Source organism: Tyto alba, unplaced genomic scaffold (assembly GCF_018691265.1).
Source record: "Tyto alba isolate M040663 unplaced genomic scaffold, T.alba_DEE_v4.0 Super-Scaffold_7, whole genome shotgun sequence".
Lineage (NCBI taxonomy): Eukaryota > Metazoa > Chordata > Aves > Strigiformes > Tytonidae > Tyto > Tyto alba.
This window is the reverse complement of record NW_024881328.1, coordinates 19,099,978-19,117,401: the sequence shown is the minus strand read 5'-3', so window position 1 is coordinate 19,117,401 and position 17,424 is coordinate 19,099,978. Positions and strand designations below refer to the sequence as shown.

The 17,424-nt window shown below is 37.9% G+C and overlaps 1 protein-coding gene across 1 annotated transcript in view; it reads left to right on the top strand.

The window, feature by feature from the left end:
* ITGB6 (integrin subunit beta 6) overlaps positions 1-17,424 on the top strand; it is a 51,020-nt gene that overhangs the window by 17,403 nt on the left and 16,193 nt on the right. Inside the window, exons 5-12 of the mRNA XM_042784317.1 lie at positions 2,298-2,502; positions 3,399-3,645; positions 4,599-4,764; positions 5,308-5,469; positions 6,232-6,327; positions 11,594-11,683; positions 16,601-16,735; positions 16,954-17,371. Coding sequence (XP_042640251.1) covers positions 2,298-2,502; positions 3,399-3,645; positions 4,599-4,764; positions 5,308-5,469; positions 6,232-6,327; positions 11,594-11,683; positions 16,601-16,735; positions 16,954-17,371 — 1,519 coding nt within the window. The remainder of the gene's footprint in view (positions 1-2,297; positions 2,503-3,398; positions 3,646-4,598; positions 4,765-5,307; positions 5,470-6,231; positions 6,328-11,593; positions 11,684-16,600; positions 16,736-16,953; positions 17,372-17,424) is intronic.

Genomic DNA, 17,424 nt, shown 5'->3' with positions numbered 1-17,424 from the left:
GTCAGTTTTATAATTGGTATGATATAGGTGTAAGTGTTTTGACTAAAACATTGGGTTAAAAAAAAAAAATCTAGATTTGTTTCCTGTATATCTGTTGCCGACTTTCTGGGTAACCCCAAGCAAGTCATTTAACATCTCCGTTTTTAAAAACTTCACCAGCAAATGGTGATAAATAATATCTCCTTATTTCACAGTAAATTTTCTAGGTCTTAGTTCATTAATGTTAGCAATATAATCACTTATCACAATTAAAAATTTGCCAGTAATAATAAGTTTTTTTCCTGATAGTTTCTGATTTACACCTTTGCTGTTAAAAGTATGTCTTGCTTTTCTGAATAGCAAAATGATACCTATGATGGGACTAACATACTGATTTATGCAATAGCTGACAAAGACCAAACAGCACTTTTTTAGAAAATAAGTTTGCTAAAAGTAATATGGCAGTTTGCAAGTAATGCTACCATGGGGAAAAAACCTCACCCACACCAGTGTGTTTATAGTAGTTTTTATGTTTGTATTTAACAACCAAAGAGGGATTTTCTTGAAATGAAATTTGATCACATAATTTTGGCTAATGCCATGTATTTTTAGAAAACAAAAATGAAACACAGTTTATTGATTTAAAGAAAAAAACCCTGTGGAACTGTTGAAAACTTCAGAGTAGTAAACATGATTTTTTTCTTTGTCCGCAGGCTCGTTCATTAGTTTGACAGAGAACAACACATTAAGAGTGCAAAAGATGTAGGAGCTTTAGTGTCAGAGTAAACACAAGTGCCTCCAAAGAAACCACTGTTTTCTGTAGGATAAAAACACAACTTGTAATTGTATTTGAAATATGAGTTTTCTTTTTCACACTTGCTTTGAAAAGCCAGCGACTTGAAGTGTGTAACTAAAGGAGATGATATGGATCTCCCTGTGAAAGTTTTATAATGGTACATGATTTTTATGTGCACTGTATTCAAGAAGCAGTTGACTAGAGTTTTGCCTGATCAGATTTGGTCTGAAGAATAATTAATCACTGTTCCTATCATGTGTTTTAACATTGCTTCCACCAAAATATAAGATCCCTGATAATTTTCAGGCACGAAGGGTGACATTTTGGTCAAAAGAAGGATCCCAGTTCTGGTTTTAATAGGTTTAAAGTAAATTTGTTTTGCTTTGGTTGGAAAGTTTTTCAGTGACTGAATTCAAAGAATATTTGTGGCTTAATGGTTGAGCCCTGGGTTGCTTGCCTACATCCAGGAGAAAAAAGAAGCCCCATGGTATGGGCCCATGACCATCAGTCGGGAATTGAATGTTTTGTTGTCAGTTGTGCCGGGCATTGCCCAGTTTTTTGTCAAAAGGTCTTTCAGGCCAGAGCAGTTTCCAGTTCAAGAGGCAGCTGACTGGTTTGAAGGATCTAAACTCTTGACATAGCTCTAGGAAATGGTAACAAGGCACAGAAGTCTCTTTGTAAAACTAACCATTAACTACACAGCTACGCGGGGATAGTACCTACCCTGCAGCAGTGTTGTGGAAAGGAATGCATACCAAGTGCTTTGAAATGAGTAACAGAAATAAACTACAAGCTATCCAACTGATATTGACAGGCTTGTGATTTCCTCTGGATGGGAGAAGGTCAAGTAGGACACTGGGCCAAACGTAACCAGACAGACGTGGGCATGCCGGCCACCCCACCGGCACTGGGGAGCGAGGGAGGGAGGCTGCGGTGCTTGTTGGGCACCAGGCAGAGCAACAAGGGCTTGCTACCTGCTTCAGTGAGCCTGCTAAATGAGTGTTGAGGAGAAAGGGTAGGTCAGAAAAAATCAGTGAACACTGGCTACCTCACTGTCAGTTTGCCACAAAATTTATAGGAGTTTATTATCTGTGAGACCTCTACTGTTATTAAATGATGTTATTCCATCAGCAGTTCAAAACTGTTTGGGAAAGACTAATGAATTTGCATCATAATCCTGTAATAGAAAAACCAGGGACTCATAAGGCCTTTGTGTTATCATTCCCAGTACTGCAAGAATCCAAATGCAGTGAGTGGCACAATTCCCATTCCCCAACAATAGAGCAGTTTCTCTCAGGATACCAAATCGGTGTAAGTTACATTAATTATACACCCGTGTGACATGATCCATGAAGGGCAAATTTAGATTTCTGTGCCACCTAGATCTCTTTCTGCACTAGTTTGCACTAACTTGAACCTTTGTTTTTGTTTCCTGCATTAGATTGACCTTTTGTCAGACAGGTGCTTGTAGCTGGTCAGTAAATACATTTAATTCATCCATTCTTTAAACTGTTTGCTTTAGAATTACACAGACTCAGATGGAATTCATGGGAGGTGTGATACCCCAGAAAGCTTATTGTCAAAAGGATGCCAGTTGGATTTGATTGAATTTCCCATTTCAGAAGTAGAAATTCACAGAAACAAGCCTCTAACTGTAGCGACCCAGAAAAACAATTCTGATGTCACACAAATTTCTCCTCAAAAATTAACTCTCAGGCTTCGACCAGGTAAGTCACTCAGTTCATAGATGTGGGATATTTTTTTTCAGCCATTGTGATATATTGAAGTTTCTCAGCCTGAATGGTCTAAAGAAAATCATGATAGAATAAAGATAAAAAACCTGTGTTGAGGCTAAAATTATCTGTTGACTCATCAGATGAGAACTAGGTTCAATTGAGTTCAAAATACTTTCAGAAGTTCTATTTTTTTAGTTGTTTCATTCTCTTGCCATTGAGGTGACAGAGAAAGATTGGAAATCCCCCCCACCTCCCCAGCCCTGCTCCAGTGTCTCTCCTCCACAGGTCTGGTAAACAGCATATCTCAGAGGCAGCATAAAATCTTGCTTTGAGGATTTACAATGTACCAGTGATATTTATGGAAAAACTCCAGACCTGCTTTGGGGTCCTGGAGATGTGAATTCCTCCTGGAGAAAGTTTGAAATAAAGAAATATAAGAGACAGCCAGTTAGGTCATAAAGGTTTGGTACAGAAAATAAAACCTGTGTGTACACTTTGGTTTTCTTTAACTTTCTAAAGTACCTGGTATGTCCCATAAGTGCTACCTATAGTTTTAATTAGCTTCATATAAAAAATCATCTAAAGCTCTATACTGCTGAAGTGATATTCTCATATTTTTTCAAATTACAGCAATCAGTTGTAAATCTATGCTTATGGCTTCACTGAAGAACAGTTTAGAAAAAACACTAGAATTGCTTTAAATTTTTCAGATCCCCGTTTGCGTTTTTTGCTGACAGAGAATTTTTGAAGTTATTTTATTAATTCTACTGGTGGTTTAAAATACTAGATAACTTTCACCATATATGTAAGTTTATGAAGAAATTGGCATTGCTCCTAACTTATGTGCAGAAGTGCTAACGTATCCTGTATTCCCATGACCTTAATAGGACATGAAGAAACAATACAGATCAAGGTTCACCAAACCGAAGATTATCCAATTGATCTCTATTACCTCATGGATCTTTCAGCCTCCATGGATGATGATCTGAATACAATCAAAGAACTGGGTTCAACTCTTTCTAAAGAAATGTCAAAACTGACAAGCAACTTTAGACTGGGGTTTGGATCTTTTGTTGAAAAACCAGTTTCACCATTTATCAAAACTACAGCTGCAGAAATAAACAACCCTTGCAGGTAATCAGGGAAAATACCTACATCTGTTCGCATGCCAACATTAAGTCATAACATTAATCTTTAGGATAAAATTTGATTCAGCAGTCTCACTGGAACCTCTGCCCTCTTCCAGTTGTAAATGAGTCAGTTTGAGAAAAAAGATTTGTTTCTTTTAGTTTCACACTCTGATCATTATTCTGTTCGGTCTTATGATATTTGGAGAGAGGAATCTGGGAGAAATTCTGCTTTTTAGCTTTTGCTACTAGTTACAAATGTGCTTAATGGGTTAACAACCAAGTATGCAGAGTAATTATGTATTTTTCTTTAATTTTCTAGAATACACATCCATATAAGAATTTTATGACATTGCTATACTAAGTAGTTGTGAACTCAAATCCAGAGCAGAATAGCAGTTTCCTTTACCCATCAATGTTGTTTTCTTGTTGGGTTTTATTTGTTTGTTTGTTTATTTGGTTGGGTTTTTCGTTTGTGTTTTGTGGTGGGGTTTTTTGTTTTGTTTTGTTTTGTTTTTGCCCCTTAAAGTCTAACAGTATCCCCCAAACCCATGCTGCCCTAGCCCTTCCCTAACCTACGTGGAGGAGACGCCGTGCTCTGCAGCCTGAAGCAGGACTGCAGCAGCTTGGTGGTGCTCTCTGAATGCCGTTGAGGGACGACAGATCCTAATGTGCTTCTGAGTATGAAAACAAGGCACAGCCTGGAGCACGGCAAGGCCTGTATGTCAGTAACTGGATGAATTATTCTGCTCTAGGAGGCATTTCCCAGACTTTATGCAGACCTGTTCACTTTGCCCATCTTACTGGATGCTCATAGATCTAGTGAAAAACTAAGATAATCAATCCCAGACACAGAAGAGAGATACATGACCAAAACCTAATCCAGACAGGCCTGCAAAGTAGCCACTGAAGTGATTTCTCACGCTGTATTATCCATAAACTGTCTCACTTATCTTGCAGAAGTGTACCATATGAGTGCTTACCCACCTTTGGATACAAACATGTTTTGCCATTAACAAATGATGCTGAAAAATTCAATGAAATTGTGAAAGGACAGCGAATCTCTGCTAATATAGACACGCCAGAGGGAGGATTCGATGCAATTATGCAGGCAGCTGTTTGCAAGGTAATTGAAACTTCTAGGTAAAATATTAATTATTCTGTATATTGCCACTTCTGGTATTATATGGTTACATTTCAAAGCAGCAGATCATTATTTTTCAAGATTTTTTTTTAATGTAGTCCAAGACCCTCATTAGATTTGTGTGAAAATACTTTTGGCTGTATCAAGTGGAACATGCATATTGCAATATTTCAGTGTTTCTTTTTAATTGCCAGAGATAAAAAACAAAACAATTGTATAATTACTGGGTCTGTGTTCTTGATTGTTTTTTCTTTAAATATTTTGGATTAACTATGTTTGGAGTAGTAAGCAGACTGACATGAACATGGTCAGTCCATGTTATTTAACACAGGAATGGGGAGACAAAATGTTAGCCAAAGACAATGGAATGAACATCATCCCTTAAGAGATGTTGTTATGTTTTTGACACTCCCTTGAAAATGATTATCTTAATTTATTTTGAGGTGCCGTGCTCCAAATCTTTTGTTGCTTTTCTATATTGTGAGTGCAATACAGCCTGCTAAACTAATGTATTTTAAATGACAGGAAAAAATTGGATGGAGGAATGATTCTCTACATTTGCTGGTGTTTGTGAGTGATGCTGATTCCCATTTTGGGATGGACAGTAAACTGGCAGGGATTGTTATTCCTAATGATGGAAACTGTCATTTGGACCACAATAATGAATATTCCATGTCAACTGTTCTGGTAATTTACTATGAATTTTGTACAGCTCTTGCATTCTGGAAATTTAAAGACTAAGATGAGCAACTCAGAAAATGAATGGAAGTATACTTTTATCATTGAAGTGTGTTGAAGCTGGGGAATCCAGATATTTAATGTAATCTATTTTATCTGTAATTGCACATTGCAGTAAAAAGAGAACAGTGTGTTTTGTATGGAGTTAAGATAGATGATAACTAGGAAAAAAAGAAAGCACAAATATTATTCCTGCTACCCAGAAAACACATGGAATTAGACTGACTAGTATTTCCTTCTGCAGGGAAGGCAAAATTCACATTAATCGTGTTCCCTGTAAGGGTGTGAATTCAGGAGGAGTTCGGGAATTTTTAGGACACTGTTCATGTAGGAGAATTTACCAGCTTAAGATTCAGTCTTCAAAAATACTGAATATATGCACTATGGTGTTCAGTGTAAGACAAATGCGCTGTTACTCTGATGTAGTGTTATTCTTGGGTTATATAGATATCACAGATGCTACTGAATCAAGTGTCCCAGTATGGAGGCTGGCACTGTACTTTTCTCAGAGGGGTTTCTTTAAACACAACGCCAGTAAATTATATACACTCTCGTTTATTTTTTATACATGTAGTGCTTAATTATAGTTTATACTATACAGAGAATACAGTGTTAATTATGATCATTTGAATGTGTGTTTCTTGGGAGATAATTAGCAACTGGATGCACATGAAAAACAGATTGAAGCAGCACTCTTCCATTTGTTTGCAGGAGTATCCCACAATTGGACAATTAATTGACAAACTTGTGCAAAACAATGTTCTATTAATTTTTGCTGTAACAAACGAGCAAGTTCACATATATGAGGTAAGCAAACTAAAATGTTCAGTTCGCCAGTATTTGTTTTAAAGTTCACCCTTTTTCACAACTGATACAGTAGTTCTAGTACTAAGCACTCAATTCTGCAAGATACTTATGTAATAAAAATAGCTAGGAAATTGTTTATCAGATGATGTTTCTTTTACTTAGGAAGTGCTTCTTCATGTATTGATTTTGATGTTCCTAGATAACTCTTAAATTGGATTTCAAGTTGAATCACACTAATTTTTTAAGTCAAGGATTATCAAACTAAGCATTGTTAAACTATTCAGTGTAATCATTATGATTAGCTTTTTGTATTTTATAGAGGACAGTTGAGCCTTTTCTTACTTTTATAAGACAAGAATACATTCTCAAAAATACAGTTGTCTTCATGCTCAAGTCTGAGATCATGTGTTTTTTTTTTCAGCTGACCTGAGAGGTTTATTAATTTTTCTTTGTTTCTGTGTCTCTTTCCAATGAGACAAATAGGAAATTAGCAGCAAGATTCAAAATACAAAACATGATGGACAAAGTTATCTTCCCTCATGTATTGTTCCTCATGTCTACTGAGGAAAAAACATTACAGGAATTTTTGCCATTAGGACTTACAGAATCCTGTCCTGTGATGTAATTTCCTGCTCTGTGAAGTCATGTCATGTGAAATGGGAGCCAAGACAGAGGGAAGATCAGAGGAGCAGTGGCTATGGATATGCAAAATCCATATTTTTAATAAATTAAATATCATTCATACCTACAGCTTCACCAGTCATCTGTGCAGGCACCTGTTTTCAGCCTCCCCACATATAAGCCCTCCTGAAGCCCCGGGCTGCTTTTGGCCTGTTGGATATTCCAGCTGTGAGCTGATGCAGAGCCACCAACATCTGCTTACCTGCTTTTTGCAGTGAATGTGTGAGCAAAAGTCTTCTAAGATAAAATAAGAAGGATATTGGCAATTCTTATTTCTTTTTCTGTCCAGTCCCACTGCTGGGAAGAAATCTTTACATGCAAAAAGGAATTCTAGATAAGAATTCACTGAGGATAATAAGGGCTTTTGCAGCCTAAGCTTGGCTGCCTGGCCGCATACTGCTGCATGGAGGGGGACAAGGGGAGAGAAATTGTGCCTCCAGATTTTTTTACGTTGGTTGAAAGGGAGTCAGTAAGGGTCATCCTGCTGATACAATAAGCTTTGCTTTCGAAAAGAAAAACCTTTGCACAACGTTCTTCAATAAAAGCCAAAAGTAAAGGAATGAAAAGAAAGGTGCTCCTCTGGTGTGCTAAACACATAGAAAATAGGAAAGAAAGGGTAGGGAAAAAGGTTCCATGTTACAGTGAGTAAGACTAATACTCCAGGTGTTTGACAAAAGTTACAAAAGTCACATCTTTCATAAACTGATTCTCAGATTGCAGTCTTGACAAGGGAGGAAATGCTCTGCATCTTGGAGCACTGACTGCCTTTTTAAAGACTATTGAATACTGAGGTGAAGCATGAAAATTTAGATCAACAATAGCAGAAGTCAATCACAAATGCAGTGGGGTTCTATAGTCACAGCATAGATTAAGTAAAATGTGTACATTTAAAACTTTTAAAACATCTTATTATTGCTCAACAATTTCTTAATAGGGGCCCAATTAATGACAAGTGAAATATTTTCCCTGATTTTAAGAGGAGCTGCCTGAATAAGGACTGTTCTAGGAGGTAGTTTGGAAGTATCTCTTTGATTTACAGAGCCTTATTTTGTCTCAAGAAACTTTTCTCTTACTGATGGCATTATATTTTTCCTTGGAAACTGCCGATGGTCACCCTCAGAGTTGGCCAACAGTGTTCTTATCAGGGGGATTCTATTTCAGTATCCCTGTGTTAGTCTTATACAGCATCAAAGTTATCAAGTGGCACCCTTTGTTCACTGGGAATACCAAACGAAGATTTATAGCTAACAGAAAATGCAAGCCATTGTTAACCTAACTGGGGAATGGTTTGTTCTCGATACTTTCTTTGTTAGGAAAAAAAAAAGTGCAACTATTTTCTATCTTGTAGGGTATACAGTAATCCCATTCCATATATTCTATTTGCTGCTTTCATCTTTTAATACTGCTTTCTGTCACGTATTTGGATAGCTATAGCTGTTATGGTCTGCTTTCTGTCCTGTGGGTGATGTGGAAAAATCAGTCAAAGCAAATACAAAGGTTGTATGTAAGTCTCACAGTGCAGTTTTTCCACACTACAATATACTTTCAAGAGTATATGTAGGACCTGCAAACAGGACAATAGTGTCATGCTTTCATTTGTGTAATTCAAATTTTTAATATAAATGTAAATAACCAGGTATCCATACTTAAAAATGTGAAAAAAACAAAGCAAGACAACACCAGTTATTCTTCTGTTAAGGGCAGTGCTCAGGTAGCCTGGAAGAGCTGGGAGAGGATCCTAAACTGGCAATCGGGCACCACCATTAAACCACTCTTGTCTTGCTGTTTTACTTCTTTTTAGAAGCCTCAGTGATGGAGATTCTGCAATCTCCCTCACAAATTATCCTTTAAGGTGGAAAACTGCTCCCCAAATATCTCACATCAAATCTACTTCAACTCAGCATCTAATTATATCAGACCCCAAATCTGACTATTGCTATTTATAATTCAGTTCTTAGGAACAAACGTACATTAAAATGACTGTAAGGACTTAGAAAGCACCTCTTTAAATAGACTTGATAGATTCCATTAGTCTTAAGTGCAGTGTTCAGACCGTCAAATACATATTTTATATTTCTAGCCCTGTATAATCCCCAACAATTTAGCCCAAAATAATTCAGTCATTTAATATTCTTGATCCTCTTCAACTGAATTTTCAGTTTATCCACTTACATGTATGTGTATTATTATCTAATGCACAGATATTACGGATTGCACAAGCACAGAATATATATGCTTGTAACATAGCTGGTGTTAGTTTTGATCCTTCCATGCAACCAAACAGCTGCTGCACAGCAATCTAAATGAGAGGGAAGATTTGGGTCTGATACTCTCCCTGACCACAAGAACTTTAAAAGCAGTCACATGGAAACATTTAAAAGGACACTCAATGCAAGAGAGGGGAGGATGTTTCTTACACTAAATCCTGATAATTTGAGATTTTTTCTAAAAAGGATCTCCCCCCCCCCCCCAAAAAAAAAAAACCAGACCAAACCACAGGTGTTTTAAAATATACTTGTATATGACTAACTTTTTGCATCTCAGCTGAGTCTTACCAAAGCATCAGGGAATGCTTTTATTCTATAAAATCTATTCACTCAAAAAGCATCTGTGAATATTGCAGTAATAATGTTTTGACCAACTGTGTAAATCCTATTTTGGTATAAAAGTTTTCATGAAGTAGTTGTTTTTATTGCTGATATTATTTGTTTTCAAGCACAAATCTTTAAAAATTTATTCAAATTTAGATAAGTGAAAATACTCCCTCTTTAATCCTGACAAAGCAACATTTATTTTGCAACAGAAATTGCTCTTTTTTTGGACAAAATATTTCTGTTTATATCACAGGAGAATATGGTTTGAAAATTGGCTTCTTCAGACTGCATTTCACTGCTGAAAATTAAACTAAAAATACTCCAGTCTCCACACTTGTAAAGAATTTCAAACTATTTTTATAAATTTGTCATGACATTCTATTTATGATGAAAATTCTATCATTTACACTGCTAAAAGTTATACATAACCCCACTGAACTCAAATATATTGTCAAATTTCACTAACGTGAATCAGAGTATCACTATAAAATGGAAGTTCAACTTTTAATGAATATTTGCTAAAAGACTAAATTCCACTATGTCCTTTTGATGTTTTACAATAATAGCCCTTGAAAAGCATCAGTCTGCCTCACCTTGTTAATGGTTAAACAAAAATATTTGCTAAAAGGTACGGTTTAACCAATGGACTGGAGATACACACTTAGACTGGGCTTGCAACGTCATCCTTGTATCACCATGGAGAAAATTTTTGTTCAAAGAGGAAAGATAAAACAAAGTCTTCAGAACAGTATATCCCTGCTGTTTGTTTTGCATACCACAGATTAAAGGGTGCTATACTTTAAATTCCAGGTTTATCACCTTTTCTTATAATTATCTCCTGAAAGGTCCACATGTACATAACGCAGAGTTTCAATATTCTAAGGATCCTTGAGAGTCCACTAATCAGGAGGAGTGAGGAATGCAAAGTCACCAGCTGTAACATAAAATGTAGTTAATCCCACTGATTTACAATAGCACTTTAGAAATCTAATGAATGATAAGTATTCAATGCATAATATGCAAAGTAATCACGGGGGTTTGTGAAATGTAAAATATAAGAGGGATATAAGGGTATCAAATTATCCATGTTTATTAATAGCACTCTGGAATTTCTTGTAATTAAAATAACATCACTGATATGATAAATTGCAAAAGAAAAGGAAAGCTACAATGTGGTGTTTTTTTAATGATGAACGCTTTTTCCAAAGGCATGGGTACAAGCAAGACAAGTTCATGTAGTTAACAATCAGGCAAGATAAATTTTAATTGAGCATATTTAATATCTAGCTGTTAGATGTCATGTTAGTGTCACAATGCAATTTAATACAAAAAGAAAAAAAAATTTATCACTGAAATAAAATGTTAAGTTGGCATTGTATTATTAACATAAAGTCAACATACTTTCAATTATAGCTACAGACCACCAGGATACATGTGGAGTGTTACACCAAACATAAACCAGCAGCAGTTTTTTAAGGACATTTGTTCAAAGTTCTTGTAGCCCTTAATCTAAACTTCTTAACTTCCATGACCTCATGAATCAGAATTCAAGATGCTCAGTTGCTTGCAAAAATAAAAATGTGACCGGTGTTATTGAACGTAGAGTCCAAGCCTCTCAAATAGTACAGCAACAGTAGAGCAGCTGAATCTGGTTTTGGTTATTTTTATTAGAGAAAAACACAACTGTTGACAAAATATATCTTCCTTCTAAATTTGAAAAGTTAAAGCTGAAAACTCTAGTTTTCAGCTAGTATCAAACTTGAAGTACACAGAGGTGATTTAGCAACATATGTCTCATTAATTTTCAGTGAAATTAGCACTTCTCCATTGGACTTTTTCAATCGGATGTGTGTAATTGAGTCTACAACAGTCCTTGTAAATGTCACTATTTATTTTAGTTGGCTTCAATAAGTTTTGGGGTTTTTTCCAGATGGTAGCTCCTTGTCACTTAGTCTTTTTTTGTGCTTTAAATTCTTTTTTTATCTTTTCAGAACTATGCAAAACTTATTCCTGGAGCTACTGTTGGACGACTACAGAAGGATTCTGGAAATATTCTCCAGTTGATCATTGCTGCATATCAGGTAAGATGGTTATAACGTGTTTTCTTCCTGCACATCTACATTTTCAAAATTAAATTGCAACTTGGTAACAACAAGTATCTTGTGATCAGTGCATAAAAAGAATCAAAGACCATAATTTTTTATGCTTAGGTGCTGACCTTAACAGAAAAATTGTTATTTACTCTGAGGATTAAGTGAGCATAGAAACAAAATTCCTATAACCTTCTGTCATTCCTCAGTTCTGCTGGAATGCTAAATTCACATCAGTGTCTCATCTGTCTTGCCTGCTTCATAGTCCTGTATTTCACACCTACTCTTAAGCCTTCTTTAATATAGGTATTCAGGTCTCCCAGTTCAATACTTTGACAGGGACTCAACTCTCTTCCCATGAATAGCTGTCACCAGAGCAGATGTACTATTGCTCTACAGGAATATTTGGAGAAAAAAGCACTATCCTGTGCTCAGCGCTCTTCACTGTTTTAGCAATTTGATGCTGCCCCTGTGAGGCTGTTCTGAGGTTTTTAGAAAGCAGAACACAGGAGCAGAAATGGGTTTGTTTAAATAATACCAAGACTTGAAGGGCTTTGTTTAGATAATACTGAGAAATACTGTAAAGATGACAGGAATATAAACACAGTGTTGTTCTTCAGAGATTTATTTGTAAAATGTATCCTGGCTGCCTGGTTCTCTTCTACCAGGGGCATGTTTCTAGACAGTTCTACATGTCTTTACACAGATATATTAATCTACATATATGCTGATATGCCATAGATTTTTCTCTTTCATCTCAGCCCCTTTTTATTAAAAACCTGCTCTACCAGTTGGCTACGGTGCCAAATAACTATTTGCAAACGGCTTCTGTTTCTTTATTTATTCTTTTTTCTGCTCTTCCTCCTATCACCTGAATGAGACGATCACCATTATGTCCAAAATTATTTTGTTCTTGATAGTAGGAAGGTAAACCAAATTCTTCTAACTCATAAAAGCAATACAACTGGTGCATTATGATTTTTTAAATTAAATACAAAATACCAGAATATTTTCTGTCCTATGGAAAATTAAGTAAACAAAGAACTTTAACATTAAACTTGGGAGTCTAAAAATTGTAACTAATATGGGAGGAAATTTTTACATGAACAAAGATACTGCTAAACATCCAGGGGCACCAGGATTTCACTTCTGGAGTCCACCCTGTTGTTAGTTACATCTGGTTGCCACCAGGATTTCTTGAAGCTGGCATGCTTAACCTATGGACAAAGGTTCCTAAATTTAACACCTAAAATACCATTTTGTTGTCCAGTAAGTAATGGAAAAACATAAAATAATTGTACCAGTGCTGGTACCTTTGCTGTAACATTGTGTTAAGTGCAGAACGGTGTTTCCTCTAATTGCAGTGTCATGACACCTTCTGCCTTGCTGGAACAACGGAAGGGTGCAGAGTGCATCTTTGCCTCTTCCCCTGTGTCTGCTTATGCACCTATAGTCCCCAATTTTTTTTTTTTTTTTACTCTCCTTTTTAAACCTGCTGATATTTTCAGTGTCCATTGCTGTCTGTGGCAAAAAAGAGTTCACTTGCACTACATCAAGATACATTTTTCTTCTTCCTATTTTAAACTACTCCGTCTGCTTTAAAGTTTCACCGAGTGCACCTTACTTCTGGTGTTGCAGGGTTTGATGCGTAACAGCTCTGCATTCACCTTACCTTCGTGTCTTCATGAAATTATATCACTGAGACACCTTCCACACCCCCAATCTTATCATCAAATTGGACAATCCCAGCCTTTTAAGTCTCTCTTCGGCAGCTTTGGCTGACCCTCTCTTTACCCTCCCTGACCCCAGTGAGTCCTTGCTAAGATGTGGAGACCAGAAGAGCTTGCAGTGTACAAGACAGGGCGCACTAAGGTGTATACAGAGGCAAAAAGATGCCCTTTGTCTTCTTCTCAGCATCCTTGCTCGGGATGCCCAGGACATTGTTGGCTTTTTAGCTGCTGCGCGCTTTGAGCAGATCATCTCCAAGAGCTGTCAGAGGTGACCTCAGTGCAGCTCCTGAGTTGTATTGGCCGATGCTGGTGTCAGCCGTTCTGTGGGCAGGTTTTGGAGGGGGCTCTGAGCTTGGTGCTCGCTCCCCTCCTGCAGCGGCAGTGAGGCGGCTGCAGGAACACCGCTCCTGCCTTCAGGCCATGGCTCCCCAGTCAGGTACAGCGTGTCTGGACCATGCACCAGAGTTGCTCATAGGTTCTTAAAATCCCACATACGTTTCAAGATGTAGAGAGTGTACAAGTAGAAACATGTCATATGCAAAATTTCCCAGAGACCATTTTATTACACTTAACCTTGAAGGTTAACAATCTTACTGCTTCATGATTGAAAATCTAAGCAGGAAACACTGAAGAACACCTTTTTTGATATAAGTGAAGACATCTGAATTTTTTTGGACTGGGAAGGGGGAAACGGGGGTAGACCTACAGTTAAAAATCGCATGCAAAACAGAAGATCTAATTCCATTTTTGTCACAGACTATTCCTGGTACTTTCAGAAATGTAATTCAATGCCCTGTGTCTCTATTTCTTTACCCACAAAAAAGGAATGAATAATTATTTGCCCTCCAAGAGTAAAGTTAGGCTAAATCTTTTAACGCTTTTAAAGTGCTTTTGGGTCTTTGCTTGCTGTACAAACACATGGTTTGCTAATACCATTTACCATGTGTTGTTATCTAAAAGCTTCAAAGAGGAAGTAAGCAAGTTAAGAAAGTCTGAGCTGTCAAAATATTTGTTACAAGGAGTTCTCATGTTCTTTCCAAGTATGATTCATTTTCTTCTGTAAGCATATTTCTCCCTGCTTTGTTTAACATTGAATTCTGCATAGCTTTGTATTGCAGAGCTGTAGGCTAAAATGCATTGTGGCAGATACCAGGCTGTTTGATTAAAGTTATTCCAGGATTTTAAAATTTGGTCCTTTCACTTTCAGGAAAATAAGATCAAAGTAATAATATATTAAAAAAGACAGGTAACACAAGAGTACAACTTTGTAACACTGCTTTGTCTGTTGCTTCATTCAGAAAATTTTTTGAACCGCAGATGTTTCTCTGTCAGTGGTTTAAAGCTCACTAAACTGTCCATTACTTGTCCCCACACTATGGCCAGGCAGCTTAGTAGATTTAAAACACCACTCGAGGTACTCACAGATTTTAAGATATAAGAAACTGGAGTTTGTCACAGTTTATGGATTCATTTTCACTGGCATAAGGTGCATATTTTGACCTTTCACAACAGAAAGGCACGTTCAAATGACCCAGTACAGATACCAGGATTCAAAGTATTATGACTTGTTTAGCAGCATTTAATTTTCTCTCACAGTTGCACTCTGTTTGAGCCTCATAGTTTTACAGCTGATGGAAGAGGGACTAATTGGTGATAATTCCTGTAATATTAGCACATAACAATGCTCACAGTTTTATCTAGAGATATTTGGTCCTCTTGTAGAGCCCATCTATTGCAAACAAAATCTAAGACTCTCTACACTGTTTCAAGAGCAACATAAGTACCTAACTCTAAAACAAATGTGAAAGGAAAATTGGACATATCCAGAGCTACAAACATTACCAACCTGATGTCCAGAGCACAGTTTTGCCGCTCTTGATGCATGCGAGAAAGAGTTCTGGGTATTATGTGAATGTGTCTTGAACAACATTTATTTCTTTGGTTTACTGACAAGGTTTTCCAGATGAAAAGACATTAAAATACCTCACCAAACACAAACCTGAGACGAATTTCCAGGGAATCCAGGACATGTACAAAGGACAGGGAGCTGTTGTCAATGCAGGTTTATATCTATTCTACTTTTAGTATGTTTTACCCCACCAGACCTTTACTCCAGTGAGTCATCCTGATGCCTTTACTAGAATGGCTCACTGAAGTAAGGTCAGCGAACTCCTCATCCTCTGATTGAAGCACAGGGGGTATTTTGTAAAGCAATTAAGCTCACAAGAGCACAAAGCCAAGTCAGTGAGACTTTTGCTCAGCAATTGCTAAATTACTTTTGAAAAAATTCCATTTACTGGATCCACAGCTCAATGAAGTCATAGGGAATTTCCCCATGGTCTGCTATAGGCTTTGGATTAAGGTTAAGTTGTTTTAAACAAAGTTGCTATAAAATATTTTAAAGAATTAAATATAAAAACCTGGTATGAGAGAGTTCAAGAAGTAAGTTTTTCACTTAAATGAGAGTTTGATTAAACAAATCAATTTAAGAAATGAGAATGTTGTTGAAAACAACTTGAAATAGCACTGACAGCTCATGAAGCAGGAATTTCCATGAGGAGAAGAAAGGAAGGGAGCGAGCCTGGCAGCTGAAGCTCACTGTGGGGCTTGACTCTGGCTCTTGTCCTGGAAACATCAGGCTAAGTCATGGAGGCCCCGCACTGAGGCAAAACTGAGCTTGGAGCCTGCCCTGCTCTGAGAGAGATTGTGAGGTTTGATTCTACTGGGAGAGAAAAAGAGGGAGCAATATTGACATAAGCTGGCTAATCAGCAAAAGTCCAGTGCTAGCAGTGCAATCAGGGACGCAAATATGTTTCTCAGTAAGACTAGAGCTGAAGGGAAACCTGTATCAGTCAGCAGAGTGCTTAGTGATGAAAGATGGTTTAATAAAACATTGAATTTATTCTCCTGCAAGGGCAGGAAATTACCCCCGTGATAGCGGATATTAAACTGATACCACTACTGCTTTCTACTGAAAGCCAGTTCTGTCAGCACTTGCTTTGTTTTGCTCGTTCACCATTTTTATTTCAAGAGAGAAGTCTGTAAATAAAGTGCCAAACCCACAAATCTACTCCTGTGTAAGCTGGGATAAGTTACAGTCCACATTACACAGACGTGGAGCATTAGCAGCGCTTGGCAGTGTTATCGCTTCATTGATCTCACGCCTTTTTCCTTTAAGGAGCTGAGGTCTGAGGTCGAGCTGGAGATCTTGGGAGAGACAGAAGGGCTCAATCTCTCTTTCACAGCCATCTGTAACAATGGGACCTTTTTTCCACATCAGAGGAAATGCTCTCGTGTGAAAGTGGGAGACACAGTAAGTAAAGAACAAATTCTCAAAAGACGTGAAGTCCAGAGAACTTAGGACACGGAGGTAGAGAGCTCGTTCTTTATTAAATAATCTTCCTCCAAACAAGTTACAGAAAAGTAAGCATAAGCTACGACCCTCTTGTTCCATCCTCTGCAAGTGCTTCCAGAGCAGCCTGCAGAGCTACATGTGCTGCAGCTCTGAGCAGCCACCATTTTCTCTTCCAGGTCTCTTTCAATGTGACTGTAAGTCTCTCCTCTTGTGAAAAAACCAGAAGGCATATTGTCATAAAACCAGTGGGGCTCAGTGACACGCTGGAAATGGAAATTTATCCCCAGTGCAGCTGTAACTGTCAGGCAAAGGCGGAGCTGAGCAGCCCAAAATGCAACAAAGGGAAAGGATCGTTCGCGTGCGGGGTGTGCGTCTGCAGCCCGGGGTACGTGGGGCCGCGCTGCGAATGCGACGAGAGCTCCGTGGGCGCCGGCTCCTGCAAGGGCTCGGCCGAGCAGAGCTCCTGCAGCGGGCGAGGTGACTGCTACTGCGGGCAGTGCGTGTGCCACCCGTCCCTCTACGGAAAGGTGTACGGGCCGCGCTGCGAATGCGACGACTTCTCGTGCGTGAGGCACAGAGGGCTCCCGTGTGGAGGTACGGTCCCCTGGCACTCTTTCTAGCGTCTGCATTTTAGGGCTTTATTGGCT